This window comes from Gymnodraco acuticeps, unplaced genomic scaffold (genome assembly GCF_902827175.1).
Source record: "Gymnodraco acuticeps unplaced genomic scaffold, fGymAcu1.1, whole genome shotgun sequence".
NCBI classification, from domain to species: domain Eukaryota; kingdom Metazoa; phylum Chordata; class Actinopteri; order Perciformes; family Bathydraconidae; genus Gymnodraco; species Gymnodraco acuticeps.
In genome coordinates, this window is record NW_022992201.1 from 1 (window position 1) to 15,216 (window position 15,216).

The 15,216-nt window shown below is 40.1% G+C and overlaps 1 protein-coding gene across 1 annotated transcript in view; it reads left to right on the top strand.

Annotated features, from left to right (window-relative positions):
- Positions 1–2,361: 2,361 nt before the first annotated feature.
- LOC117539413 (adenylate cyclase type 5-like) overlaps positions 2,362–15,216 on the top strand; it is a gene marked incomplete at its 5' end in the record, with an annotated part of 43,119 nt that continues 30,264 nt past the window's right edge. The window contains 6 exon segments of the mRNA XM_034205590.1: positions 2,362–2,473; positions 4,059–4,186; positions 4,729–4,887; positions 4,970–5,111; positions 9,690–9,827; positions 14,397–14,419. Coding sequence (XP_034061481.1) covers positions 2,362–2,473; positions 4,059–4,186; positions 4,729–4,887; positions 4,970–5,111; positions 9,690–9,827; positions 14,397–14,419 — 702 coding nt within the window.

Sequence of the window (15,216 nt, forward strand, 5' to 3'; positions counted from 1 at the left end):
GTCTATGAGTTCGAATTAAATTCAGGTTTGTAATATAAAGACAGGTTCAAACCCCACTGCAGTCAGCATGTCGTTGTGTCCCTGAGACCCTTCACCCCAAATGGCTCCTGTGTGGATTGCCCACAGTATTGAGTATGTAAGTCGCTTTGGATAAAAGCATCTAACAAGTGACATGTCATGTAATAAAGGATAATCCTCTGCAACATGAACAGATCACTTTACCAGTAACCACAAGAAAATAAGGTTTTTGCAGAAGAAAAACTCATGAATAGAATACAATATGTATACATTAAGAAACGGCAGTACGGCTAGCTGCTTTACAAATAGAGCACACACAAAGGAAAACACAATATATTGACTACAACCCCCATAGACTGTACACTTTATCATACAATACGAAGTCAGCGTACTGGATGACTACAATCGATGTGCTCATGTTTATAGCAAGTTTAAGGATGTACCTAATGTCATTTTTTAAGATATTATTGTTTTGAATTAAGCTTCAGATGTCGGTCGTCACATCTTATAAAATCATCCGTTTGTATTAAGTGATTCACCAGATTAAATAAGTGGTATCAGATTTTAACTACACGACCATCATAGTCGAAATAATGTTCAAATAACAACATCAAGGTGATATCTGTAGAATGAATCTTTAATTTGTGTCTCTTCTCCGCACATTTTTACACTCAAGTTATGTGTGTAAGAAGTTGGAGAGGCAGTCTGTAACCAAAACTTAACAAGAGCAGGATTTAAGAGGCGTATAATTAACACGATAAGAATATTTGAGTATTTCAAAATACAACAAAAAAACAATAAAATACAAAAAAGAAAATAATATTAAATAAAAAAGAAATACAAATTAAATAAATTAAAACAATACATCCTCTCCCTTCCCAGGTCATTAACACAGGACTGAATAAAACCAGGGTCCCTCAGGGAGCTGAGTCAAGCTCCGGTGAGTTCTGTCGGAGTTGCTGGAAGAAAACCAGTGTTCAGCAGTATTAAAAATACACACAAGTCATGTTTTATCACATGTTTCACCCCGGGAGGAAATGAGCGACCAGAGAATAAATAGGCTTATTGAAGAAAGAAATGTCAAGGGCGAGATATGACTGTGTGGTGGAGGTTATGATGCTCAGAGAACAACTCGATCCATTCAGGACGAGCTGCAGGGTTTCTCTGGAGCTCTCCCACAGCTGAGCGTTTTCTTTCTCCACCTGTCAGCCTGCTCTCTTTGTCCGGCCTTTCCTTTGTGAGACGAGCGATTCAGACCCGGAGAGATCATCTGTCCCGCTGCCGAGCCAGTGTTGGGAGAGTAATGAAAAATTCACAATCGCAAAAAAGATCCTTTGCTGTATCGGTTTACCCTGTTCTCAGGGAAAGGGAGGCTAATTTCGTTTTTTGTGCAAAGCTACTTGCAAATGAATTAGTTCTCTCTCTCACCGTCACACACACGCACACACGCACACACACACACACACACACACACACACACACACACACACACACACACACACACACCATGTATACATCACTTCAGGGGACATTACATTGACTTACATGCATTTCCTGGAGACTTATCCTAACCTTAACAATAACCAACACATGCATAACCCTTACCCTTAACCTTACGCTTACTCTAACCCTAAACCTAAACATAACCAAGTCTTCACCCTAAAATTAATGATTCCCCTCATGGGGACCTCCATTTTGTCCCCATAAGGGAGGCGAGTCGCCACACGTGACAAACAGATTTAGGTCCCCACAAGTATATTAATGCTAGGCCACACACACACACACTCACACACACACACACACACACACACACACACACACACGCACTCACACTCTTTGTGACATTTTGCCAGGACAAGACCTCATTAGCACAAATGCTAAAACAAGTGCTAACCAGATTACAGGCATTGTATTACATTTCGACATGACTGTAAAAGGCTGCTTCAACCACAGTCTCACACCTATCACCTCCATCAGGGGCTTCAGTGGTACATCCTGGTACTTGGTAAGATATCGACCAAAGTAGTATTACAGTAAAACTTCTCCAGCTGCTCTTCTTCTTCTTCATTTGCTTCTCTTGTTCAGGGTTTGTAGGAGGTAGATCCTGAAAATATTGCAAGTCTTTGTCACATAGAAAAAGACAGTCGCCATGTAACCATATACGTCATTGAACTGGGGAAGGAAAGCCAAACAGCCACAGGACAAAAATGCAAAAAAATAACGTATACACATCTTTTGGTGCTCACTAAGGAATCACATGTCTCTCTGTAGCTTCACCAATCAACTTTCCTATTCCCTAGGAGAACGAAGAATGTTGATTTCCGTTTCTTTGTGTTTCCGCAGCATCCTGTTCGCAGACATCGAGGGTTTCACCAGCCTGGCGTCGCAGTGCACGGCGCAGGAGCTCGTGATGACGCTCAACGAACTGTTTGCCCGATTTGACAAACTGGCAGCGGTAAGAATATACATTGAACCTTATTTCATAGACAATAATGGTTCGTCTTTGAGAGTATTCGCCAATTACTCCTATGCAAATATCAAAGATACTTATGAAGAAAAGCAGAATTAATTTCCAGATTGATGGGACAGAAAATATAGAAATATAATTGACCACATCGCAGCCGATTTAGCCGATTCCTTTTCTCTTGTATTCATATTGAGGTAATCCAAAAGTAACAGAACTTTTAACAGAGCTTTTAAGGAGAGGAGCTGCTTCTCAAATCTGGCACAGAAATCTGAACCACAGCTTCATCGATGCTGCGTTCATGAATATTGATTTTATTTTACTTCATGTAGAAGCGTCATTATTTTTCCAGCTAGTATTCAATGTCTGTCATTTGTTTTTGAAAGGTGAATTAATGTGCTAATCAATATTCATGAGTGAAACGGGGCCAATGTCATGCCAGATGTAACACACACACACACACACACACACACACACACACACACACACACACACACACACACACAACACACACACACACACACACACACACACACACACACACACACACACACACACACACAGTGCTCTTTACACAGTGGGTCTTTTTGTGTTTTCCCAGAGCAATGTGCTAGAGAGATACTCAGGTGGTTATCATGAGACAGTGTTCCAATAAACCCCCACACACACACACACACACACACACACACACACGCACACATACACGCCGACGCCGCTGTGAGGTCTTTAAGCTCTAAGAAATTCTGCTTTCCATGTATTTGTGTTTTATTGTTAGGTGCAAATATGTAATCATGATTAACTCCACATGCAGTTATTTAATTGTCTTTAATTAGCATCTGTATTTGTTTCATTTTGATCCCTTATTTGTTTATCTGAAAAGTACAAAAAGAGATATATCAAATAGCGTTATATTATATTCTGTATATCCCTCCTAAAACCATCCCAAATAAAATAAAAAACATAATAATAACAAAACAATTGTAGTTATTGAGAAAAAATATTAAAATAAAAGCTATATATTTAGCTATAGTTGTAATGATGTGATTTAGTATCAATCAAGCCAAATCTGTCAGTTAAATTATAGTAATACTACTAACAATAATAATACATTTTCTTCAGAGAGTGCTTATCAAGTTAATAAAAAAAATGTACTTTGTGTATGTGTATATTTGTCTCTCCGCCTCCTCCTACAACAGCAAGTATTAAAGGATGGATGAACGATGTGTAAGATATTCAATATGAAACTGAGTCATTATGTAAACCTCACCTGTAGTGAATAAGTCAAGTCAAAGTCAACTTTATTGTCAATCTTCCAGTTTGTGTGTACAGACAGAGAGATCGAAATACAGTTTCCCACAATCCCGAATACAAAAATACAAATATATATATATAAACATGTACATACCTATTTATACATAATCAACAGACACATTTATACATATGCACACATTAAGACAAAAATAAAAGCACAACAATCAATATATACAAAATAACAGTCACTTCAATATCTTTGGGAAATGAACATTAGTGCAAGATAAGTGGTTCTTATCACCTGTGGTCCTCTCTCTCCCCTCAGGAGAACCACTGTCTGCGGATAAAGATCCTGGGCGATTGTTATTACTGCGTCTCCGGGCTCCCAGAGGCGCGAGCCGACCACGCCAGCTGCTGCGTGGAGATGGGGATGGACATGATCGAGGCCATCTCGTAAGTTACGCGGAGTTAAAGGGGCACTGCAATTAAAACGCCTAATTAGGTCAAATGGTGGGCAAGTTTATTTATACAGCGCCTTTCAACACAAGGCAATTCAAAGTGCTTTACAAAAATGAAAGACATTAAGAGCGTTAAGAAACCTATCATAAAATGGCATTTAAAAACACTCATTTAAAAGCAAAGATAATAAAACATGAATAACAGGTATATGGATAAAAGTTACAGTGCAGCGTGAGATGTGAATAGCTCAATTAAAAGCAGCGGCAAAAAGAAAAGTCTTCAGCCTGGATTCCAAAGTAGTCAGAGTTGCAGCGGACCTGCAGGTTTCTGGGAGTTGGTTCCGGATGTTCGGAGCATAATTACTGAACGCTGCTTCTCCATAGTAATGTAAGATCTTGTCTCGAATCTGCTCCATTATATAGACTTCTTGCACTATTTCGTATTTTTGTATTTGATTCGATATGTTGCATTGTTGGAGGAGCTCCACTACCCGCTACGTTATTCATTCATCCATTGTCTCTGATGTGTTTCCTCAGGCTGGTACGTGAGGTCACCGGGGTGAACGTGAACATGCGAGTGGGCATCCACAGCGGCAGAGTGCATTGTGGGGTGCTGGGACTCAGGAAGTGGCAGTTTGACGTCTGGTCCAATGACGTCACGTTAGCCAATCACATGGAGGCCGGGGGCCAAGCTGGGTATGAGTGTGCAACTTTAAAATGACTACAAACCTGTGGAAACCTGTACATTTACAGAGGTGTTTATGTGTCTTTATTTCAGACGAATCCATATCACCAAGTCCACTTTGAATTATCTGAATGGAGACTACGATGTGGAGGAAGGATCAGGGGGAGACAGGAACGCCTACCTGAAGAAGAACAACATAGAAACCTTCCTCATTGTGGGATGCAGTCAGAAAAGGGTACGCTACTCAATATTGTCTGAAATTTAACATTTTGATTAATTTGTGTTCTTTTTATACAAACCATTCAATGATTTGTAATAACTTGGTTTGTCATTTGAGTCAATAGGCGCTTTCACACCGGAGTACTTTTCCCCGTACTTTTCCCTTTTAGTTCCGATAGTTCCTGGGATTTTGCGTTCACACCAAAAAGAAAACTTAGTTCATGATATTTTTCCCCCCCTTTTCAGTCCCTGCTAGAGAGGTGGAACTATCCTGGGGAGAAAAAAGTTCCTGATTGGTTGGGCGAATTGCAAACCACGCCCCGTAAAACTCTGAAAAGTTTTGTGAAGCCGCCATTGTATTTGCTGAGAGAATAACTTATGGCAACACAAAAGAAAACATGGGAGCGGTGGAGATGAGGAGGTGTTCTGGCGATTTACTCGGAAGGCTTCAGTAGAAGCTGCTGGGAGTCCCAGCAGCTTCTACTGAAGCCAGTCCCCAACTCCGGGGACTTCCGGCCAGAGACTTCGGGCGGCAGTATACGCCGTGAAGTGGTTTGCGGCCTGCCAGTAAACCCAAAACAGAAGAAGAAGAAGTGACGTCAGCGGCTTCATTTGCCTAATCTTCCCTCAGGGACTTATTCCGGTGTGAACGCGATCGGCTCTTTAGTTCCATGGGGGAACAAAGTGCTGGGAACTAAATATGGCAAAGTACTTGGTGTGAAAGCGGCTATAGAGTCATTTTTAACCATTACAATCATTGGATGATTAAAACAAGATAGAAACTTCAAAACATGTGCAGGACATCTCTAATTAAGCTGTATTTTAATCTGAAACTGAGGGCTGACGGTACATGACCCTCTCTGTAGGGGTTGAATTAGTCTACTCAGCAAAATTGATTACTCCATTCTGATTGGTCAATTTGGACATTCCGTCAGGTTGTTAATTCTCGCTAACAGACCGCTGCTAAGGAGGATCAAGGGACTATTTGTAGTCATATCAATCTGCAGAAAGTCCGGTCGATTTAACGTCAGCTGTGGACAACAAACAAAAAATGCACTTTTTTATTTGTGGGGAGCACGAAACTTAAAAACAGAGCAAGAGAAGAGAGGAAAAAGGTTAATAGACAGAGCATTAAACTTCAAAATCCACAGAAGAAGGCAAACAGGAAGTGAAAACTAAAAGGAACAGTAGAAGAAGAGAAACAGGAAGTAAACACTAACGGGAACAGCAGAAGAAGACAGACAGGAATTAAACACTAAGTACAAACTAACGTAAACACATTATGGGCTCTTTAGTGTTTAAAGATTGATTAATAGAAAATAAATTGTGAACAGACCAGTGGCGTAGCCAGGAATGATTGTGTGGGTGGGCCTGGAGAAATGTTGGTGTGCCAGGGGGAGACCTATAGATCTACTTCCGACCCATGGGACCTTATTTCGGAAAAATTATGTATTGAAGTCAATGGAGAGAAAGATTATCTTTCGATCCCGTTTGAAATGTGCCACGAATTACACATATGATGATTGTCAATCTTAACAAATAATTTCCATTTCAGTTTGTCGTAAAACTGTTGAAATATAAGACGATGAAAAATACGCAACTAGAAAGACTACAAATCCCAGAGTCCCGGTCCCGCATGCTGGCTCTTAGGAACCGACTAACTCCCCTTGTGTGTATGCACAGCTCTCAACATGCCCAGACTTGGAGTGATTTTCACCTCTTTTAATACTTTCCTCCTCATTCTGAAAGAAAGAAGTGAAATGTTCCAACGTGACGGCCGTCTTGGTGTGTGGAGCGAGACGGGAGATGTAGTTCATTGAGCGGGTTCACACAAAAAAAGTGTTACTTCACAGTTTTACGACACATTTTGATTTTTTTGACTTGAAAACTATCTTTTAAATTGACAAACATCATATGTGTAATTCGTGGCACAATTCAAACGGATCGAAATATAATCTTTCTCTCTCCATTGACTTCAATGCATACTTTTTCCTAAATAAGGTCCCATGGAGCTCCCCGGAAAGGGAGGGACTTCGCCTCTCTATTGAGCGTGGGGTCTGAGCTGAAACTTCATTAATGATTTTATTTATTTTTTAATGCACTAATTAAACATAAGCATAAACTAGCAGTGAAAACAAAAACATACTGTAGGCACGGCGGCCTCAGAATGTGTAAAACTGACTTCCACATGACTGGCTCTGCGTCCACAGGTTGTTTATCCTCGACAGCCGCACAGTGGGCACACACTGAGAGTGTTTTCATATTCAGCACTTGTGTACACGCTTCACTGCAGACCTCAAGAAGAAATAAGACTTCCATTCACTCACGGCAAAACTTACTTTACTTACTAATTTACTCACGGTAAAAAAAATGCACTCCTTATTCCATTGTCATGAAGGTGGAATGTAACTATATCCAGAATACGTTTGATTGCATCCAGGGCTAGAAACATGTTTATTTCTGCTGTCAAGTTGGGCATGTTAACATGGGGGTCTATGGGAATGGCTCCTTTCTGCACCCATCCCCTGTCGGCCACTAGAGGAACTGCAGTTTGTGGCACTTCCTGCTGGGCTTCCCGGCTCTGCCCCAGAGTTTGCCGCTTGTCAGGAACGTCAAAATCGAGAGAAAACCCTTGATCAGTTCTCCCTTCATTTTAAGTTACGTTATCCCTTTCTTTAACATCATCACAGGTAACACTAAGACTCTATCTACACACCGCCAGTCCATGTTGCTCATATCATTGTTTATACCCTGTGCTTCTGTCCATGTGACCAGAGTTAGTCCCTCTCTCTTGTGTATGACTCTTATCAGCTGTCTGTCCTGCAGCAGTATCACAAGCTGGGACTATAGATAGCGCGCCATGTGAAGTGAAATCTCTGAGACAGAGGGGGGGTTGTACAGTCTGATCTTTCCATTTGGTTTTAGTTCTTTCTGTGGTAGCAAAAGTACATCCTAGAGCGAGTGTGTGATTTTAATGATAGGAAGCATCACAAGCAGAACATGATTGAGTTTAAAATGTTGAACATGAGCAGGACTGAGTGTTCGCACACATTTGATTGTTTGGCTAAGTAAAGTGAAGCAAACGATCAACCAATCAAATAAAACAATTGATATTAATATGCAACTTAGCATCATGATGTGCACATGATTCAACACCACAGTTTGTCTTAAGGATCAGCTGTTCCCATGCAAACAGAAGAGCTTTACATCAAGAATAGTGAACAGGAGCATTGATTAACAGCATGGTATTGTATCGTGTTGTTTTCTAATGTATGTCAGTGATATTGCTAGAATGTTCCCACACCACGCCGCTCCTCCGCTCCCTTCACTGGCTTCCAGTAACTGCTAGAATCCACTTCAAGACACTGGTACTTGCTTACCATGCTGCGAATGGATCTGGCCCTTCCTACATCCAGGACACGGTTAAACCGTACACTCCAGCACGTGCACTCCGCTCTGCATCAGCCAAACGGCTCGCTGCACCCGCACTGCGAGGGGGACCCAAGTCATACTTGCCAACCCTCCCGATTTTCACGGGAGACTCCCGATTTACTCACGACTGTTTCCACTCGGACTTTAATACAGCTACACCATTGTTTGGTTTCCATGGTAGCGCGTCTCTTTAGTAGCGCGCGCAACTGAAAGTCTGAGAGGGTGAGGAAGAAGATAGTCAGAGAAAACTGAACAAGAATCGACAACTCGACCCTCTGCTCACTCCTTTCCTGTAAATACAGGTCCAGCCCACATATGCTCCATCAAGGATGGTGCTTCAGGCCGCGAGGCAGTGCACTTACAGCTACAATAAGCATGTTAATGTTAATCTAACAGCTCCGGCGATCCACTAGCACCCCCCTGAAATGTAATGTAATGTAAGGTAATAATGAATAACAACACTTTTTTTCTTCTTCTGAGCTTTCATGATGTTAGTTGTGTCACTTTATTTGCCCAAATACACTGGAGGTGAACACAAACTGTCATGAGCTTTAAGAATGACAAGTGAGGCTCTATTGACTTCCATGGTCTTACAACTACACTTGTAAGTACAGACCAATTAAAAGAAAAGACTAATTTGACAACATCATTTACTGTATCATTTATTGAAGAAGGTCCCAACTAATTGACTCACTTTAAAAAGCAAAAAATGCGTAGAATTACAAAATATAAGTGGTACAAAAGCACAGTAATTGTACTCGTTGACTATCGGCCAATGGATGTAGACAGATCATATGAATCATCATATTTCAGAAGCTGCACGATTGTTAGCTAATCAAAACACTATGAAGACATTTGTGGCTGTAATTAAAGTGTATCTTTTGACTGAGATGTTGTAAGTGTTTCTATACCCTTGTGTCTTTATTCCCTACAGAAGGAGGAAAAGGCGATGAAAGCCAATTTACTGCTGCTTTTCCAGAGAGCATTAAACAACATGTTTTAACTTCCTTCAATGTCTTTTTGAATTGCCTTCTTTTCATTTCATTTATTTACTTTTATTGTGTCTAAATGCTTGTGTAAAGCACTTTGAATTGCCTTTTGGGATCAAATGTGCTTAATAAATAAACCAACCTTAATGAATGTATATCCTTATTCCCTACAGAAAGATGAGAAGGCGATGATAGCCAAGATGAATCGACAGAGAGCAAACTCTGTGACGCACAACAGCGGCCATTGGACCGACAGACCGTTTTACAACCATCTGGGCGGGAACCAGGTGTCCAAGGAGATGAAGAGGATGGTGAGGAAGGATTTTAAAAAGTGTCCTGACCTTCTGCTCTGGAGGGGCTGCTAATATAGTAACTGTTTTATCATAATGCCACAGCCAGGTGACTCCCCATGCCAATATATTATCTCAGCACTCACTTGGTGATGAAGCCAACACATTGTTAATACCCAGAATCCTTTGATCTGCGGTCATGATAAGCAGCTGTGATGGTCCTTCATGGTCCTCTCACCTCTCCCTGGTCTTTGAGAAGCTCTCACCAGAGATGGCAGGAGTACACACATCCTTTACTTAAGTAGAAGTACGGATACTCATGTTTAAAAATACTCTGGTAAAAGTAGAAGTACTGACTAAACTTCTCTACTCAAGTCAAAGTAAAGAGGGCTTTCAAATTTCAAAAAAGTACCCATAACTAGCAGCTGTTTTAAAGAGTACCTGACCTCCCTTTATATTAATAGAACAATAATGTCATTGTTAGCTAATGAATGTTTCCATGCTGAACAACGGCAACATGACAACGTTTCCATTGGTCCCTCTTCTTTAGAGAAGACCAGGAAATGATGGATACACGGATCGTGTTCAAATCAATAGGCACTGTAGGAGCAAACACAATAGTGGTGGCTTAAAGCCCACCTCTGCTCCGCGCCGTCCTTTAGATGAGCCTGGTCAGATTTAATAAAAGAAGGAGTTCAAAACACCGGCATAAAAGTTATAACAATAATCTGATTTTAATACAGTAAAAAACACAATACGAAATACAGAGTGCCCTGAAACAGAACACTCCGGGCTCTCCGCTCTACTGCCATGCGATACAGATATCGGGACCAGCCAGTCAGAAACAGGGGGCATTTTGCATGAAGAAACAACAGTATATATGGATATATTTGGGCGGAGATGTGTGTCGGCTCTTCCGTCCCATTTTACTCCTAAGGTGTTCTTACTGGTTGGATTCACTTTGGGTCGGGCCCAATACAGCGAATCAGAGTTCTGGGAAAAAGTATTTTTCTTCTGAACAGAGCGTGACAGCCTCGGAACTATACAAGGTCAGAATCACTTTTTATCTTATACCTGGGTTAACTCCTTTACTTTCCCAAGGAAGGTTTCACACAAACTATTCTTTTAAAACAATCAAACATTGTACACAGATATATTGGTGCTTGGGATTATATTGGCCCCAGAAAGATCCTTGAAAAAGAACATGTGTGTGTGTTAGTGAGGGGAAGTGTATGTGTGTGTGTGTGCTGATAAGCGGAGGCGTATGTGTGTGTGTTGCTGATATCTGGGTCAGGAAGTGTATGTATGTGTGTTTGCTGATGGGAGGAAGTGTATGTGTGTGTGTCAGGGTCTGTAAGTAAGAAGGTTTATATATATATATAGGATTACTTTAAAACAGTCCCAAATAATACATGTTCACTTCAATACAGTTCAAGATAATACCTGTTTACTTTAATACAGTTTAGAACAATATCTGTTTGCTTTAGCACGCAATGACTCTAAATAATAATGATCACGCCACCAAACACACATTCAAACTAAAGGAACCAGCCTGTTTGGAAATGTGAGAAGTAGAAAGTACAGGTATTTGTGTTCAACATGTAAGAAGTAGAAAGTACAGGTATTTGAGTTCAACATGTAAGAAGTAGAAAGTACAGGTATTTGGGTTCAACATGTAAGAAGTAGAAAGTACAGGTATTTGAGTTCAACATGTTAGAAGTAGAAAGTACAGGTATTTGTGTTCAACATGTAAGAAGTAGAAAGTACAGGTATTTGTGTTCAACATGTGAGAAGTAGAAAGTACAGGTGTTTGTGTTCAAAGTGTAAGAAGTAGAAAGTACAGGTATTTGAGTTCAACATGTAAGAAGTAGAAAGTACAGGTATTTGAGTTCAACATGTAAGAAGTAGAAAGTACAGGTATTTGGGTTCAACATGTAAGAAGTAGAAAGTACAGGTATTTGAGTTCAACATGTTAGAAGTAGAAAGTACAGGTATTTGTGTTCAACATGTAAGAAGTAGAAAGTACAGGTATTTGTGTTCAACATGTGAGAAGTAGAAAGTACAGGTGTTTGTGTTCAACATGTAAGAAGTAGAAAGTACAGGGTATTTGTGTTCAACATGTAAGAAGTAGAAAGTACAGGTATTTGTGTTCAACATGTGAGAAGTAGAAAGTACAGGTATTTGTGTTCAACATGTAAGAAGTAGAAAGTACAGGTATTTGTGTTCAACATGTAAGAAGTAGAAAGTACAGGTATTTGTGTTCAACATGTGAGAAGTAGAAAGTACAGGTATTTGAGTTCAACATGTAAGAAGTAGAAAGTACAGGTATTTGGGTTCAACATGTAAGAAGTATAAGTACAAAGTTGTCAGAAAAATAAGTAGTGGAGTAAAGTACTGATACCAGAAGTACAGTAACGAAGTATTTGTACTCCACTACTTCCCACCTCTGGCTCTCAGAGGCACTCGAAGCAACATGTAGGCGACGACCAAAACACCTTGTTGGTCTGCTGCTGAATGGAATAAAAAAAGACCCCCACCCCTTCTCCAAAGCTTGATATTGGCAGAATGGTGTGACCAGATTAATTTTCATTTACGTGCTGTAGCTCTCTGACTCACTCAGTTAATGGACGCACCCGCGCGCGCACACACACAGTTTTTTTTTGGTTTATTCTCATATCATCACCCACCTCTCTCAGTCATTCTATAATGAGGTAGTGTTCAAAAAAGGTTGTTCCTCATCCACAGTACTTTTTAAGTTTTACTTTTACCTAAAATCTGTTTAGAGCAGCTATAGGAGGTTCACATAATAGGAAGATCTGTTCGTTCTATTAATGAGTAGCTTGTGTTATTCAAAGTGTTTACTTCCATATTTACAATACTTCACGGTCATCTGTATATTTGTCTTACTCTCTAGTGCTGGTTTATTTCTATTTCTATTTTGAGATGTTTCTATTGTTATTGTTTATTTCTACTCTTTTAATTTGTTGTTATTTGCATTGCCTTGTTTTGTTTTATGCTGCTGCAACAAAAACAATGTTCCCAAATTGGGATTAATAAAGTATTTTATCTTATCTTATATAAAGTGTAGGAGAAGCTCGTGGTTTGCTCACCCTGTGCAACTCAAAGCCTGCGTTACACCTTAGAAACGTGGAGTTTAGAAGAAGGGAGCATCAACCAGACAGAGAATTGCATTGTGGGCCTTGTAGTTTTCAACAGAATATTTCAATAGGAACTTAAAAACTAGGATATCTCAGACTCCAGCTGTTCTCCTTCAGCTCTGATGTTCATGTGTTTGTCCAGAAGAGGGAGCTAGAGCGGTGCGTTAGATTCAAAGTCAGGCCGAAATACAAGGATTTCATTCAGTGCCGGATGTATGAGTATAATCCAAATAAAGGGAACTGTTATAATACTTTTAAAGGAATGCATACCAGTTTGTGATTAAATCAGAAGCTCCTTGATCAAAATGTAGATTATTTAATTGCAATTATTGGTGAACGATGATGATAACCTCACCTTTCTGAAACTAAGGACATAAGTTGCTAACATTGACTTCTTCACTAGTGTGTGTGCAACTTACTTTCTCCTTGTTTATCCTGGAATGAACCTTTTGAGTAAACCTCATCCTCTTTGTCTCTGCTCGGCGCTGTAACCTCTATTGTTTAATCTTTTTCTTATGTCACTTGTGTCTGAATCTGTTCTGAAACCTCCAGTCCCTCTCATATAATTGCTTGTTAGCCACAGTCTGTGTTCCTCCTGAGCTGAGAGTGGGAAAGATAGAAATAGAGTGGCGACAATGTTCAGCCCAGTTTGACGCCAATATCTTTTTTTAGCCGAACACCTTCTGGATTTCTTTCCTGCTGACTTGCTTCAAGCTACAGGAAACCTTTCTCTGATTAATTTCCATTTCTCAGACTAGTTATTATGTTGTCAGACATCCAATTTCCTACATTAGAGTGCCAGCATTCAAATGTGCCAATTATTATTGATTAGAATGAACGGTTGTCCAATCAGAGGCCTGAGAAGAGCTATTTTTTCAATCAAGAAAGAAAATATCTCAGAGATTCAAGTGATTTATGTTATGGTTATATCACCATGAAAGCTAAATGCTGTTGTTTATCTATTTGTTATTAAATTAAATGATATGAATGTTCACTGTAGCATCACTGCAGAAGCTCCCGCTGGGCCGCAGCTGTCAATTATGTGCATATTAATTCATCTGTCTATTCTTCATGCCTTGGCTATTCTCTATTCATTATCTTGTCTAAAATAACATTTGAAATGCTCATCACAAGTTACAGAGCCCAAAGGGAACTTGGTACTAAAGTCTAATACATTTACAGTGAGAAATAAACCAGAGAAAATCAACAAATTAATTAATATTTTAGACTTTTGATGTATTTCTACTTTATTATTTGCTGTTTGTGAATATATTTCATCAATTACTAGAGATTTTCTTTTACTATTTCCTTTTTTGAATGGTTTTATTAGAAGTGACGTGAGTCCAGCCTAGTTTAATAAAGGTATTGATTCAGGTTTTGACTGTTTACGTGTTTTACCTCGAGCTAATCCTCTCTGTTTTCTATCCTGCAGGGCTTTGAAGACCCTAAAGACAAGTGAGTAAAAACAGTTTCTCAACTTTAAAGTGTCTCATCCTGCTCTGTGATTTTGTCTGAGGGTGCGTCTCACTTCGGTTATTTTTAATTTCCTCGCTCCTCGGGCTCGGTATCACCGGAAGTTGATTTGTCTGTGCCATCTTGAGTACCGTCCCAGTGGTCTTATTTGTGCCGGAGGAGCGAGGACATACTTGCCAACCCTCCCGATTTCACTGTTTCCTCCCGGGGTCATATTACTCCCGATTTCTGACAAAATCAGATTTACTCACGACTGTTTCCACTCGACTTTAATACAGCTACAACATTGTTTGGTTTCCATGGTAGCGTGTCTCTTTAGTAGCGCGCGCAACTCAAAGTCTGAGAGGGTGAGGAAGATAGTCACAGAAAACAGAACAAGAATCGACAACTCCACCCTCTGCTCACTCCTTTCCTGTAAAATACAGGTCACATATGCTCCATCCTGCTACAGGCCGCAAGGCAGTGCACTTACAACTACAATAAGCATGTTAATGTTATAGTAATACAGCTCCGGCGATCCACTAGCACCCCCCATCGCTCACTGATTCTTTCACACACAGTGACGTCACGAGCTACCCACAATGCAACACGCGCCATATATATATATCTATATAGAAATACGCCATTTTCCTGGAGGTGCAAATATCCTGGAGGTGCAAATATAAACAGCTAGCTAACGTAGCCAGGCAGAGCGCACTAGGTTTTTTTTCTGAATTAACGACCGAAGAAATCGCTGCATGTCTTCGTATTACATCTCTGGACTTGAGGGGTGTGCTCTA